The sequence below is a fragment of the Arvicanthis niloticus genome, chromosome 17, assembly GCF_011762505.2.
Source record: "Arvicanthis niloticus isolate mArvNil1 chromosome 17, mArvNil1.pat.X, whole genome shotgun sequence".
NCBI classification, from domain to species: Eukaryota; Metazoa; Chordata; class Mammalia; order Rodentia; family Muridae; genus Arvicanthis; species Arvicanthis niloticus.
The window spans coordinates 12,832,293-12,846,991 of NC_047674.1; the positions used below are offsets into that span (position 1 = coordinate 12,832,293).

General features: G+C 44.4%; 1 protein-coding gene across 2 annotated transcripts in view; it reads left to right on the forward strand.

Moving 5' to 3' along the window:
* The window catches only part of Ndufa10 (NADH:ubiquinone oxidoreductase subunit A10), a 37,397-nt gene that overhangs the window by 14,734 nt on the left and 7,964 nt on the right, over window positions 1-14,699 (forward strand). For both annotated transcript variants that reach the window (XM_034521831.2, XM_076914754.1), the window contains exon 9: window positions 8,123-8,231. In XM_034521831.2, coding sequence (XP_034377722.1) covers window positions 8,123-8,231 — 109 coding nt within the window. The remainder of the gene's footprint in view (window positions 1-8,122; window positions 8,232-14,699) is intronic.

Consider the following 14,699-nt stretch of genomic DNA (forward strand, 5'->3'; position numbering starts at 1 on the left):
TCACTGGGGAAGCTTTTGGGGCGGGAACAAACTACTCCTTGGTGTCCACTGCAGGGGCTGCTGCATGCTGTAGAAGTAGGCAGTTTTAAATAATTAATGCTTCAATTTAGTTGTCAACTGCACCAGCCACAACTGAGATGTTTGCCCTTTTTCCTTCTGAGCAACTCTTGAGTTCTCTGGTGGGCTCAGTACATAATGGTTTGTCGTTATTAATTCCATCATTATTTTGCTTCTACTCTGTGCCAGATTTGGTTTTAGTTTAAAAGACTTTAGGATCAAATAAAATTTCTGTTCTCAGCAGAGATACATTTTAGTGGGAGATGCAAGCAAACTAGGGCATGGAACTAAAGGCCACTCCCGAGTCTGACTCCTGGTAAGCTTCAGATACAGAGGGCTGAGTGCTGCTTCCTCAGGCCTTTTCATGCAAAGGCCTGTCTATTCACCTTGCTCATTCAGCCTCTGTCACTTACTTTTTCCTTCCAGTTAAGACTGCTGGGAGCATCTTCCTGCCACATTCACAGCAAAGAACAAACTACAACAACAAAAATAGTCTCAGGGAGCTTCCCAGCTAACTTAACACCACAGAGAACCTTGAGTTTCTGAGGTTTCAGAGGCTTCCCATTGTTTCTGTTTATCACTGTGTCTGTCAGCAAGCTTGCAGCCCTCTGTTGGACTATGGTGTGCATCTTGAGCAGATACACTTACACAGGGCCCACAGGCAGAGTTGGGTGCCTTGTATTTCAATAGGGGCTATGCTAGATCTTTAAAGAGACTTCCAGACATGCACTTGTACCAGAAGGTTCTTTCACAGAGAATAAGATTTGTTACTGGGTCAGGCTGTACAAATAAATACACTTCACAACTACTGAGGGTTTTTTTCTTCTTTTTTGCAGGATTATTTTGTAGAAACTGTTGGTAGTGAATATTTCATATGTACAGAAGTACAGTTAGGGCTGAGACATAACCTAGTTAACTAGTAAGGGACCTAGATTAAGATTCCAGGCACCCCCATAAAAATCTAGGTTTAGTTATGCATGTTTGTGTGGAGACAGAGGGACCCCTGGGGCTTGCTAACCAGCCAGTCCAGCCAAATTTATTCAGTAAGAGACCCTGTCTCAAACATTAAGATTGAAAGAGAATGAGGAAAACTCAGAATTACCCTCTGGCCTCTGTACACATTAGAGATACAAACATGCACATGTGCATTTGCACACACACAGGAACATGAATTTGTGCACATGGATACACAATGATGCAGTAAACTTAAATAAAAATCAAAGGAAACATGCCATTTTGTTCCAGAGAAAAGAGTTGCCTTTGCATGCAGTTTCTAAATTTCAATTATGTTCCTCCTGGTTACTTTGTGCTGTGAGTCTCCTTTTCCCGCTGGTAACTTTCAAAGAGCCAGGTGTTGGCTGTTCATTGACAGCTTTGTTCTCAACGATGGTTTTCCCTCTTCCTCCTGCTTCCTTAGATCTCAGCTGCTGTCTTCAGCATCCCAGGGTGGACAGCTGAGTTAGACCCTCTTTCCTAACAAAGCCCAGATTCATTCAGTCTTTATTAGTGCTGCTTTTTCTGCAGCCTGTACATCAGATAAAATCACTAAGGTAGAGTATTTTCAGAATTCTGTTGAGACTTTCCTTGTCTCACATATGAGTTAGGAGTAAGTTGTTTGGTGTTGTATCTGGGGCTTTCCATCTACCATCCTCCCCCTCATCCCCACACCCCGCTGTGGTCTGCAAACATTCTGTCTCTTTCTTTTCTTTCACCTCCATTCAGGTGTCTTCTGGCTGGCATGCCTTTTGTCTTGGCACATGGTCCATTGAGCAGATAGTGTGGGTTCTGCTGTGGGACAGGAAGTGCTGAGCCTGCCTGTTGATAGAGCTGAGGCATGTGGTGACTGGGTCATCTGTGCCCCTTGTGGGATCTGTCAGTTCTGAAAGGGTTAAAGCTCAGGCAATGCCCGTTCTCCCATGTCTGCATTGAGTCCTGTTTATTTTTGCCTTGTGTCCCGATTGTTATTAAATCCCTGCTCTAATTAGATAGTGCTCATCTGCATGTGCCTGCCGTTTCCTTTGTTCTGAAACGTTAAAGATACTCTTGCTCTCAGCAGAGGCATGCCGTCTTTTTTGTCCATTCTTTTACCTTTATTATCTCAACTCTGAGTCATTTTCCTACACAGCACGTAGTCAGGACTTGTTTTCATATTGTCTGACAGTTAGTCTTCTGCACTTGGATCTTCTATATTAAAAGGAGCAGTGCTGTTGGAATCCATTTCTCCATGGTTTGTGCTTTTTACTTACTACATCGTCTTCTTTCCCCATCTCTGAATTTAACTGATCATTTAATATATTCTACTTTGTATCAGCATTTCATACTTTAGAAAAAAAATCCTACATTTTCAGTTGCTCTGTTTTCCTGTCATTCCTAACTCCTCTGTGTCCAGTGCCATTCCACAGGAGGGCAGGTGGCTGACAGCAGGGTGCACGCTCTGTCCCTTACAGTGTTGCTGGCATGGTTCCACTCTGCTGCAAGATATGATCTCTTAGTATATTGTAACATCGTCTAAGAAATGTGCAGTTAGCCTACTTTAGCCACAACGTCAGCCAAGTTTTTGTTGTTGTTGTTGTTTAAATATTGTGACTGTGCTGAGTATGTGGAGACTTTTCCTTCTCAGTATTCTTCAAGCATTGTGGTGTGACAGCTGTGTCCACGGTGAGGATTACTGAAAGTGTGTGGCTGGAAACATGGAGGCTGTGTGACATTACTGTGCTTTTTATGTCCTTAGAGTTTGCTATCCACAGGGTCTCTGGTATCATCCTTGTGGATACCATGGGATACCTATATCTGCTTGAAATGGAGTCATACATTCAGTTCCCTTGAAGAGGTAGGGGTGTGTGGTTTGTTAGATTGGTTTATAGGATGCTGCTATGACAATCCAGCAATAGCTATTTCACACTGGAGGGGCTGAGACTCTGGCAGGTGTTCAGTCCATGAGGCTGGATTTCTCTCTAGTCCCTGTCTGGTGCTGAAGGCCTGGAGAATTCCTAGAATCTTAAGTATACATTAGAATACCGAAGAAGTTGGTGCTAATATTGGTGCATGAATGGTGCAATAGCAGGATAGACAGACTTGCTAGCAAGAATGAGGACAAGCAGGCTGGAAGCAGTTACCTCCTTCTGTAGCCCTGACCATCCAGCCAAAATACTGTCCACAGCCCATAAATCAATATACAGACACTCACACATCTGGCTATTCCTCCTTCCAAGTAAAATGTACAACCACGTATGCTGCCCATAGTTGTGCTCACTGTGAAGATTTCCCTCCCCTTCAAGGTTCTCCAGAAGGTAGTATGTGCTGTGAATCATCATTCAGTATATGGTGCTTCTCCTATAGCCAGTCTAGGTATCAGAGTGTGGAAATAAGAATGATTCCATTTACTCTCACCCCTGGTACCCCAGAAAGAAAATTTTTGCTTCCTGATTCTATGGCTTTATACCCTGCTGTCCTAGAAGTTTGGGTCCTAGAGAGTGGGCTTTTGCTGTGAAGAACTTGATCATGTTTTATATATTTGTTTTGTTTTAAGGAATGTGGAAGGCTTTGGTGTTTTGGATTAGTAAAATAACTGAATTTTGTAAGCAGAACTTAATGGACTCTTCTAATAGGAACTTGAGAGTCAGTAGCACTGAGGGTCATACTCATGTATGAACTTTACCAACAACTAGGTTGTGATATCTTGGCAAAGAATCTGGCTGTCTTCTGCCTTTGTCCTGAGAACTTGCCTGAAGTTAATTAAGTAATAGACTAATCTCTTTGGCAGAGGAAATTTCAAGAGAGTATAGCATTGAGTCTGTGGTTTCAAATGGAACAGAAAGAAATAACAACATACATAATTGGGAGGAAAAAGCACTAGGAAGTTTAATGTTTACAGCCAAGACATCTCTTTCAAGAGAGGCTTTAATCGTTTAAATAGATTAGTTAAAGGAGAGTCCACCTGTTTCTCATTGGAGGAATAAGATGCCCAGGACACAAGACCTTGTCCTGCTAAGCTTCCACTTTATGAAGAAGCTTGAGTGGTTTTTCTAGAAAGCGTCAACATACCAATGTGGTCAAAGGCAAAAAGGGGCCATCCCAAGCTGGTATCTGAACTTGGCAGTATGAGGGGCTATCCCAAGCTGGCTGCTGAGCTTGGCAGTGTTATCTAAATGGTATTGGATCTAGAGGCAAGAAATACACAAGAATTGAGGAGTCAGGAATTCTGTAGTTTCAGAGAGCTGTGAGTCCAGGCAGCGTGTGGTAGGGGAGTCCTGCATGAAGGCCAGCCCCAAGAGGACAGGAAGCCAAAAAGATTGTTGCATGAAGCTGAGAAAATAAAGGCTGGTTTGCAGTGGAGACCCCAGATGTTGGAGATGCTGTGAGATGTCTGTCAGGAAGAACTCCAGGAAGTGGAGCTGCTGCAGTGTTCTGAGCCTGTGCCTGTCTTGCCCTGTTCTGTTTTGTGCTTGGGGTTGAGTCTGAGGCTGTAATGCTAAGTTAGGCCCCTCTGTTCATGCTAACCTTCACTTCTCTCCAGAGTCTACTCTGTAGGCTGGTGTACTCCATTGTGGTTTCTCTCCTGACTCTCTCGTGTCTCTGCCGTGGTGGTTAGACGGCTTCATTTTGGATCTCTGCCTCTGATCAGTTACTAACTGTTTTCCAGTACACCTCCAGAGGCTGGTCTGGTTTGCTTGCTCATTTTTAAGTTAAGAGAGTTCCTGTTCCCTTTATGAAGAGTGTCCCAAGCGCGGACATTTCTGTTCCTGCATTGATTGGCTCAGGAACTGCACCTGGGGATCTGAATCCCAGTGTTGAACTTCATTTCTTCACAGCCGTGCAGCCACCGCTGCCTCGTTACCACCATGACACCTCCTCTTAACACTGGGGTCTGTCACACGATGTCTTGTCATCTTTGCTTTTTAGGATCAGTTCTACTGGGTAGAGTGGATGAGCTGGCGTTAGGGAAAGAGGACTGTCTAAGACCCAAACAGACTCGCTGAGACGGCTTTTGACCTCCCACAGATAATACCATATCATTTTCTAGATGTGATCTGAAACACGTGTTGATCTGACCTGTGCTTAAAAATCATAATTTTGGTAATTACTTAGTTATATGGTTATCAGGGTATAGAGCTGTGTGTCCTGTAATTTTCCCAGAGTTTGTGACTTACAACATCCAATTAATTGCTTTTATTTCATTTACTGTGGCTTTGTCCTTTCCTTGTGTTGTGTCCCTCCTCAGTTTCATAAGTTTTCAATGGTAATTGTGTTGATCTTAATTTCTTGAGTGAAAATTATGATCTGTTTTCTGAGACAATTACTGTAAACATGCCACTTGCCAGTTATACTTATTTGGTCCAGAACTTGACCAAATTATTGCTTTAGAGCATTTCTGTTTAATTTCAGTTTCATTTGTCAGTGCACACACCCCACCCACCCACCCAGCCCCACCTGCTGCCCGTGAGGCTCATGCAGCTGCTGGAAGTTTCCAGACAGATCTAGTTCTGCGGCGATGGATGCAAGTTCTCCACATGGTTTCAGGCAGAAGGACAGTTCAGGAGGAAGTAAAACAGCCTGTGGAAGGTGGAGAAAAGTGGGCTCTCTCCTATTGGAGAAACACTTAGTCATTAAACCTTAGTTGCTGTTTTACTCTTTTCTGTTGTCCTGTCTCAGTGCTTCTGGTTAAAGCTGTCTGTCCATGGGACTAACCGGGGAGACTTCATCACATCATAGTTGGACACTGGTTCGGCAGGAACATTTTTCTCAGCTGGGCTTTTCCATCTGCAGTGTCTAACCAAGTATGCATTGTATAAGCAGAGCTCCCTATTGGCTTAGTGTTCTGAGTCATAAAAGCCTTCCCAGTACTGTTAGTTTTTCATTATCTCTGATCAAGGATGTTATCTCTAGCTTATCTGACAAGTATTTACTGGAGGTGTGCTGTGTCTCTTCTCATCCTCTGAGCTCAGCCAAGAGTTGTTTCTCCAGGTTTAAGTAAGATACAGAATGGAGTACTTTTAAAGCCTTCTTGTTCTTTTTCTGGGAAATGTGTAAATTGTAAGTTTGGATAGATGGCGCTGTTGTTCTGTATTTCACATACTTCCAGGACACCTCCCTTTGATATTTGTTAACATTTACCATGTACTTCATTTTTAATTGAAATATTTTGTTACCACTTCAACAGAATTAAACACTAGCAGGTACAGAATAATCCTGTGTGTTACAGTGGAGAGCTGTGTGTGCATACGTTACTGGCATAGTCATGAAGAGTGTGAGACGGTTGTCGGCTTGTCCCTGGGGAAAGGGAGGTCTTGAAAGTAGCGCTGAAGACGGGCTTTGGCACAGTGGAATTTCTAATTTCTAATAGCTAATCAGAGCAAGCTTACAGAGCACAGCTACTGTGTCCTCTACAGACTTTACTGTTTGCTTGCTTGAACTATTTTTAAATGTTTTCATTTCTTTTGGCAGAAAAAACCAACTGGGTAGGATATGAAAGCTAAGAAACACAATCTTAATCTTCTACTGTGTCTAGTATGGCCACTTACCTAAATAAGCGCAAACCCACTGGGGAGAAAGGCAGGCAGGGCTGCCTGAACAGCTGTGCTTGGGGGATTTGAATCGCTGGATCATTGTGGGAGTGGCTCGTTTGTGCTAGGACAGTAGGCCGTGATCTTCCTGCCACCCACAAAGTTGAGCCTGACACAGTCCTCATTTCCCTGTGGTTTCTTGTAGAAGCATGACCCATGGACCCATGCACCACGCATTCCTCTTGGGGTGTTCTAGTTCTGTGGGGACCTGGCTGTCTACAGGTTTACATAGCAAGCCTAGACACTTCCTAGGTCCAACCACAGGAGCCAGACACAGTGACAGAATCTACACTTGGAAATGCAGGCAAGAAGCAGCTTCTGTTGCCTTTACAACTTGGGTATACCTAAGTATCTGTTGAAAATAAGTACTTTGGTTTTTGAGCCTATTAAGAATGAGAAAAACTTTTAGTGCCTTTTTCCCCTCAGACATTTGACTCATCAGGTAGCCCAGGCTAGACTCAAACTTGTGGCAGTTCCTTTTCCTTAGCTTCCCAAGTATTAGGGTTTCTAGCATTCATGGATTTCAAGCCTGCATGACTATGCCCAGATTTAATTTAAGAAAGAAAGAAAGAAAGAAAGAAAGAAAGAAAGAAAGAAAGAAAGAAAGAGAAAGAAAAGAAAAAAAATGAAGGATTTGTCTCTTTAAGCATAGTGGTTATGCTGAGCCCAGCTTTGAAGAGAATGAGCTGTAACAATTGTATAAACATTCTTGAATCAGTAGAATAAACTGGTAAAGCAAGGGGAGAAGACTATAGTTGGTATTATTAGTACCAGAAATGAAGCTGGCCCATGATAAATATGGCCCCATGTGCTACCTAGTGAGTTCCATGTGGTACTGTCACTTTGCTTTCTACAAGCATTAGTACCTGTGGAAAGGCACTACAGTGCCTCCCCACTGGCATTGGTGTTACACCTGTCTCATGAAGACATAGTGTGCATACTTGGGGACCTACCATCTGCTGGTAGATTTCTCTCTGCTATTGTATGAAGCACTCATTGGCTCCATTTTTCCATTTCCCAAACCCTTCATCCAGAGCTCACTATCTGAAGGCATTAGGGCTTCACAGAACTCTCTCAGTTCTGGAGCTGTTTCAGCAGAATGGCTGCATGGCCCCACAGATCTTCAAAAGAAGTGATGCTTTGAACATGCCTGCTTGTGAACAGTGTTTATCTTAGTTAATGGTGTTTTGTTGATGTTGTTTTGGTTTGGCTTTTTTGTTTTTTGTTTTTTTTTAAGATTTATTTATTTTTATGTGCATTGGTATTTTCCCTGCATTTATGTCTGTGAAGGTGACAGATCCCCTGGAACTGGAGTTATAGACAGTTGTGAATTGCTGTGCAGTTGCTGGGAATTGAACCCAGATCCTCTGGAAGAACAGCCTGTGCTCTTAACTGCTGGGCCATCTCTGCAGTTCTTATAGATATGTGAAGAGTTAAGAATATTTGCCTAATGGTATTCATTTTGATGGCTTGTTGAAATCCATGTTTGTCTTACTTTTCAGGATTCAGGATAAGACAGAAGTGCTAAATTACACAGCCATCCCGGTCTACCTCCCAGAAATCACTATTGGAGCTCATCAGGGCAGCCGGATCTACAACAGCTTCAGAGAGGTGAGCCCTGCCAGGGGGGCAAAGTCAGGGACACATGTTGCCACTAAGCCACCTCCGTGAAGAATGGATCTGCTGTCTCTCTCATTTCTAGTGATAAAGCAGTGAGTCCTCAGGCACACAACAGATCCAGTGTCTTGATGGACACATATCCTCCATTCTTTAGCTGATAGCTCCAGTTCTTCACAGCTACATCTGATGTCACCTTACTCCTCACAGTGTGTCTCTAAGGCTTACCTTTGTGGGGCCTTCCATTTCTATGGAATGTCCTCCAACCCAAGTGATTGATTGTGGCAAGGGTGGCGGAGCTCATGCAGACATGGAAATAGCAGCTACCTCTCCCCGGACCTTTCTCTAGTTCACACATCTTCTTCACAAGTCTTTTGCTCCTCCATTGCTGTTATTTCCAGCCGTGTAGGCAGGGTCAGGAGCCTAACAAGACCAGTAGCTTGCACCAAGCAGCATCATGGAATGGGAAGTGTCCTCTGTCCGTGGTCTGCTGTAGCATGTTGGTTACTGGAAAGTGTGGAATCATTGCCTGGAAGTGAAAACGTGGGTCTGCATCCGGAGACAGCTGCCTGAACTATCAATTGAGCAGCAGAGGCTACAGACCACTGGAGCTTCGATTAAGGGTTCAGCGTGGCCAGTTGTTCCCCCCACCTCCTCCCTTACTTGAAGGACTCAACATTTTCTTTTAAACAAGTTCTTTGGACCTTTTTGAAAATAATTGTATTCACCATATACATTTGGGAGCACAGCCATAAGGTTTCTGTCTCCTTACCATGGTCTGTGTCTGGACTGACATCTTCCCTGAGTGATACAGCTGCCCCTTATGGCCTCCGGGTCCACATACTCTTTGCCTCCCTCTGCCATAAGTAGCCTCGTTCAGGTCCAGCTTTCTCTCTGTCAGCTTCAGGAGGAGGGACTACAGCATTGCTGGACCTGCCTCCCTCTGTCAGCCTTGGCCTCATTGGTTCGTGGTTGGTAAGGTGGTTAGTACTTCCCCTCTTGTGCCTTTGACATTACTGTCTGGACCCTATCCACAGAGCTTGCCTTCAAGTTTCTTCTCATGAGTATTGCTCCAGCACCTTAGACTGTCTTCAGCTAGTATTTGCCCAGGATTTATTTTCTGTTTCCTTTCACATCAGCCTCTTTCTGGTTACCTGAAGGTATTAAAACAAACACACCACCCCACCCCACCCCCCCCAAAAAAACCCTCTAATTATTCTGAGCATTTGTAATAGTTATCCAGTTACATTGGAAGAAAAAATACATGGGTTGTCTCATTCTGTTACTAGTTGACCACTGTAGTGATTAACCTGGTAATTAAAATGGTCATCTTTGATATATTTGAGTCTAATACTGGTAGTTTTCCTGTTTCAGGCAGTGTAAAGTCACAGCCTGTGTTGAGACTTGTTTGCCCAACTCCTCCTGTGGGCTGTTGTGATAATGTGTCTTAATTCTCCATGCACTTCAAGTCCCTCAAGTCATTATGGGGACTGTGGAGACAGTGTTGACGCAGACAGGAAAAGTGCCCTAACACTTACTGCTGTGGCTCACTGGTTTTGTGGCTCCACTTCTGCTTAGGGTCATCCCTAGGAAGAACACTCTACTGCAACACATTAAAGTGATCTTTATTTGATCTTCATTTCTTTTATTTTATTTTTAAATTTGCTTGGGTGAAATATTTCAAACCTTTTAAAATGATAAGAGGGCAGGAGAGATGGTTCAGCAGTTAGGAGCATGTCCTCCAGTTGTGGAGGACCTGAGCTCGGTTCCCAGCCTCCACAGGCGGCTCACAGTATTTGTAGGTTACAGGGGATTCTATGCCTTCCTTGTGTCTCCACTGGGACCAAGCATACACATAGTACACAAACATGCATGCAGGCAAAACACTCATCGATATAAAATAAAAATTAATAAATTTTTAAAATGACAAGAATAAGCCAGGTCTGATTGTCTCTAGTCCCAGCATTTGGGAGATAGACACAGGAGAATCAGGAAAGTAAAGTAATGTTTAGTTATGCAGTGAGTTCAAGGCTGACCTGAAAAAAAATTATAGAAAAAGTAATCTCTCCTGCTGCAGCTGAGATCACTGCCATGCCCTTCTATCAGTCAGCCTATATGGTCAAGCTCTTTGAGCACCCTTGTTCTTCCTTATTCTGTAGTCTCCTCCTTATCTCGAGGGTGCAGGCTCGTGCATAGAAAAACAGCTCCTGGGAACACCAGACCTGCTGGATCACACCCCAGCATGAACTGTGGAATTATGTCCTTTTGAGCCTTCAGTCCACCATAATGACCATTAAGATTTGGACACTCCACTTGGAGATGGGACTCTTATAGACAAGATGTGAATCATCTGTATGCTTAACTGTATGTTGAGAGACTCATGAGCCCATAGCAGTTTCAGGTTCCCACCTCCTCTACAGGGCTGCAGGTGACTGTTCGGTCCTTGGTCCTTCTCACATTCTCCCTGCCGGCATCTACAGAACCAAGCCCGTGAGCAGCCCTGTGCCCTCTGTTGGCCCACAGTCATTTCCATGGTGTGCTTCAGAACCTACCAGTGTCTCGCCCCACTTTTAGGGAGTCAGAAACCCTATTCAGCCTTGCAGGAAGCTTTAGGTCAAACTTGGAAGGAAGGGAGACTCTTTGTTTTTTGAGGAATAAGTTGCACAGGGCAGAGAATTCTGAATTTCCAGCTTATTTTTCTTTCAGCCAATCCAAATTTCAGCATCTTAGGCTTCTGACTGTTCTAAAGAGCAGCTTGCTTTTTCTGATGAATGTCTCTTGTCTCTTGTGGGTCTGATTTTTGTCTGCTTTCTGATGTGATCTTGAGCTGTCCCAAGGCTGTGTGCACCTGGGGGCCAGGCTATGTGCCTTTGTTGTCACTTGGCTTGGGGTCCAGGAAATCCTTTGTCCCTTTAGCTGGTCTCCACAGTCAGTGCCAGTTGTTGGCTCTCCTCGGGCTCCTAAGGGTGGTAGCCTGTCTCGCTGTGTGCTGGTCACTATGGTGACCTCTCATGGCCATTTGTCAGTGTGCATGCGGCAGCCTGCACGTGTTCTGCTGCCGTCTCCCAAGCTCCTGACTGATCTGTTGGAGCCCCAGCTAACCTGTTTGCTCACTGAGCTTTCGTTTTAATCTTGCTCTTTGTTGTTGTTGTTTCTAAGTTTACACTTTAATCTCAACTTTGCAGAATAATTTTGCCATACATTTTTAAGCCTTAATCTGTGATAGAGCAATCTGATAATTGCAGTGTGTGTCTGATAATTGTGTCTTTTGGGTCTGCTTGGACTGCCTGGCTCCCTTCTGTTGTGTGGTCATCTCTCTGCCACCCTGGCAAGTGCTCCCTGTGTTTTGTCTCACATCTCTCACTGTGGCTGATATTTGTCACTTTTGATAGTGTTTTATTAAGAATAAATATTAAATCATAATAAAATAAGTATTTTATCAAGGAGATCTTCTGGTCAGCATTAAAGTAAAGGGAGACCACAAGAATCCATTCTAGTGTCAAGCTGATGGGCTGGCTGTGTATAGGTTCCATGAGGTCTGATGTATTTCCAGCCTTCCTGCTTTTCTGTAGATTTCATCCCTACTGTGTGCATTGCTTCCAGAAGCTCTGTTTGGTGCCTCGTTGCTGCTGCTCATGAGACTTAGGGAGACCCCAGAATGCTGACTGTAAGCCCACCTGCTCCGTGCACTAACACCATAAAACACAGCCGCTGCCTGCCTTGATTCCTGTGAGTGGAGGGCATTCTGTGCCATCTGTCTCTGCTGATATGGGAGGGCAGGGTTTGTCTGAACCAGCTAGTGAGCCACACATAGGAAACTGGTTTTACAGTGAGCTTGACACCATCACCATCATTGTGTTTTTAAGGCTTTCTGTGTTCTAATACTCTTCTGAATGGTGTCTTGTCAACCTGACCCGAGCTTTGAGAAGAAAGAATTGCAATTGAAAAATGACCCTACCAGATTGCCTGTGGGGCATTTTCTTGATTAACAATTAATGTGGAAGGGCCCAGCCTACTGTGAGTGGCACTACCCCTAGGCAAGTGGTCCTGGATGGTGTAAGAGAGCAGGCTGAGCAAGCCATGGGGAGCAAGCCAGTAAGCAAGATTCCTCCATTTCCTGTGCCTCTGTTCCTGCCCTGACTTCCCCCAGTGATGGACTATAAACTGTAAGATGAAATAAACTCCTCCTTGCTCCTCAAGTTGCTTTTGGTAATAGTGTTGTATCAGATCAATAGAGACCTAATACTGAATATCAAAGAGAGTCCATGGCATTGGACATGGGGATATATTTAAATATTAGAAATGTTAGAGATTTTAAACAAATAATTGGAGGAGTCTTTTTTCTTTTTAATTTCTGAGTGTTTTTTAAAAAAAACAAGTTTAGTTTTTCAAGAACAGTTTCATATGTGTAGCACGGCTGTGAGGCTGGTAGAGGTTTTCCTCACCCACATTGGTTTCCATGTCACCAACTTTCAGTCCATACTAGGCATGGACACTGGGTGCTAACTGAAGCTGTCACCCAGCTCTCCTCAGTGTGTCACTGCTGTGCTAGGACCCCATCTAGACTTCATGGCAAAGACTCTCTGCAGGCTCCTCTTGCAGTACCGTCTCTGGTGGGCATTGGTGAGATAGTAAGGGTCGGAGTGAGTGATCAGAACTGCCATTTAGGACCCCAGCCTTGATTACCTGGAGCCTTTCCTCTGCAGAGGAAGGCTCTGTGTCTTTCTTTCAGAAGTACTGTGTATTTTTCAGGCTTCCTCTTCATTGATTAAGAACTGCGTGACCATTTAGAGGAACGTTAGTTTTATTTGTCTTTTAAGGAAACTAAGATGCTTTTATTTTTAAAAGATGGCTTGAAATGAAGCATGGCAATAAGTACAAAATGACTTTCTTCTTAGGGACAGAATTTTCTTTGCTATTAAAGACAGCAAAAATTATCACAAAATTTCCTACTGGAAATTGCTTTGTGGATGATTCAGAGATGAATGCATGAGGCCCCTCAATCCGTTTCCCACCAGCTATTGCCAGCTGCGTCTTTCATGAAGGCACTTCCTGGGAAGCAGAACTGTTTTCCAGTCACTGTGCTCAAACCGCAGACAACTCTGGCTTAGTGGTCTGCTTATACTGCATTGGCAAACACTACTGTCATTGCTGTTTGGGAGCCAACACTGGTTCACGCCACTCCTGGGAAGTGCAGGAATGCTCGCAGCCAGGTAGTGGGTTCACCCGAGCACTTCAGAACAAGGATGCCAAGACCCCATGTCATGAGGAACAAGGAGGCTAGTGATGAAGATGGTGGTGCAGGAGCTGTGTACCTTGGGTACTCTGGGAAGGTCAAGGAGGGGAGCTCAGAACGCTTCTTTAATGACTGCATGGAGTCTACAGTGAACCTTGAGAAAGTGTTATTAAAGATGAGTTTATGTAATGGGTAGGCAAAGGTGAGTGCCAGTGGGAGTGGGAAGAAGAGTCACAGGAGACTTAGGAAGAGGACAAAATGGGCACTAGGGCAGGGGTCAGCCGCTGGCCAGGCCACACTGCACAGAAGCAAAGCTGTTCCACTGGGGCCATGGGGTTTAGACTGTCACTGTCATTTCAGAGGACTTTCTAGTAGTTGCTTTTTTTGCAGCTGCAATTAATTACTTGACAAAAACAATATCGGAAGAATAACTTATTTCCTGGGAGTTTCAGGGGGCCAGTCCATACAGGCAAGGGAGATGAGGTAGGTAGTTAAGCTGAGGAAGGAGTGAAAACAGATATCACCCTAAAGACTTGACCACAGTGGTCACTGCTTCCTGCTTCCCCAGCTCCCATTTTTCACCACCTCCCAAGCACCTTGTCATCCTAAATGTCTGTCCAGGGATCCGTCCACTCACAGTTAGAGCCTCGTGCTCTCATTGTCTCTGAAAACACAGGTACCCAGAGGTTGTTACCAATCCAAATTTCATTCTCACACATCCACTCTCTGGCCTGGCATCCAAATGCTCTAAACATACATTGTTCTCAGGCCTCTGTCTGCACACGTGCTTACCAATGCTGCTTTCATCGCTCAATTCTGCATGCACCACAGGTCTGGTAATAGAGCACTGGAGGCCATCTCCGCACTCAGGGCCTCTGCATTTGTCCCTAGCACAGTCTTTGGCATCTGTTAGCAGCTGCCTTCAGAGGGGCCTTGTCAGGTGGTGGGTCTCACTGGGGGAGGGTGGGTTCAGAACTATCACCATTGGGTATGTACCTGAAGTTGCTAACTTCTGGAATCTGACAGTTCAGCACAGCTGGGTAAGGTCCCATGAGTCCCTCCACACTATCCATGGTTGACTGGTGACACGCCTACTCTCGTAAAGCACAGTGCAGGCAACCATAGCTGCTGTGAGAGCATGGTTTCAGTCACGCCCTGAGGATTTTGCAGCCCTTTTCCTTTCTTCCCACTTTTATATTCTTTCCACAGTGCTTTCTAATTAAGCC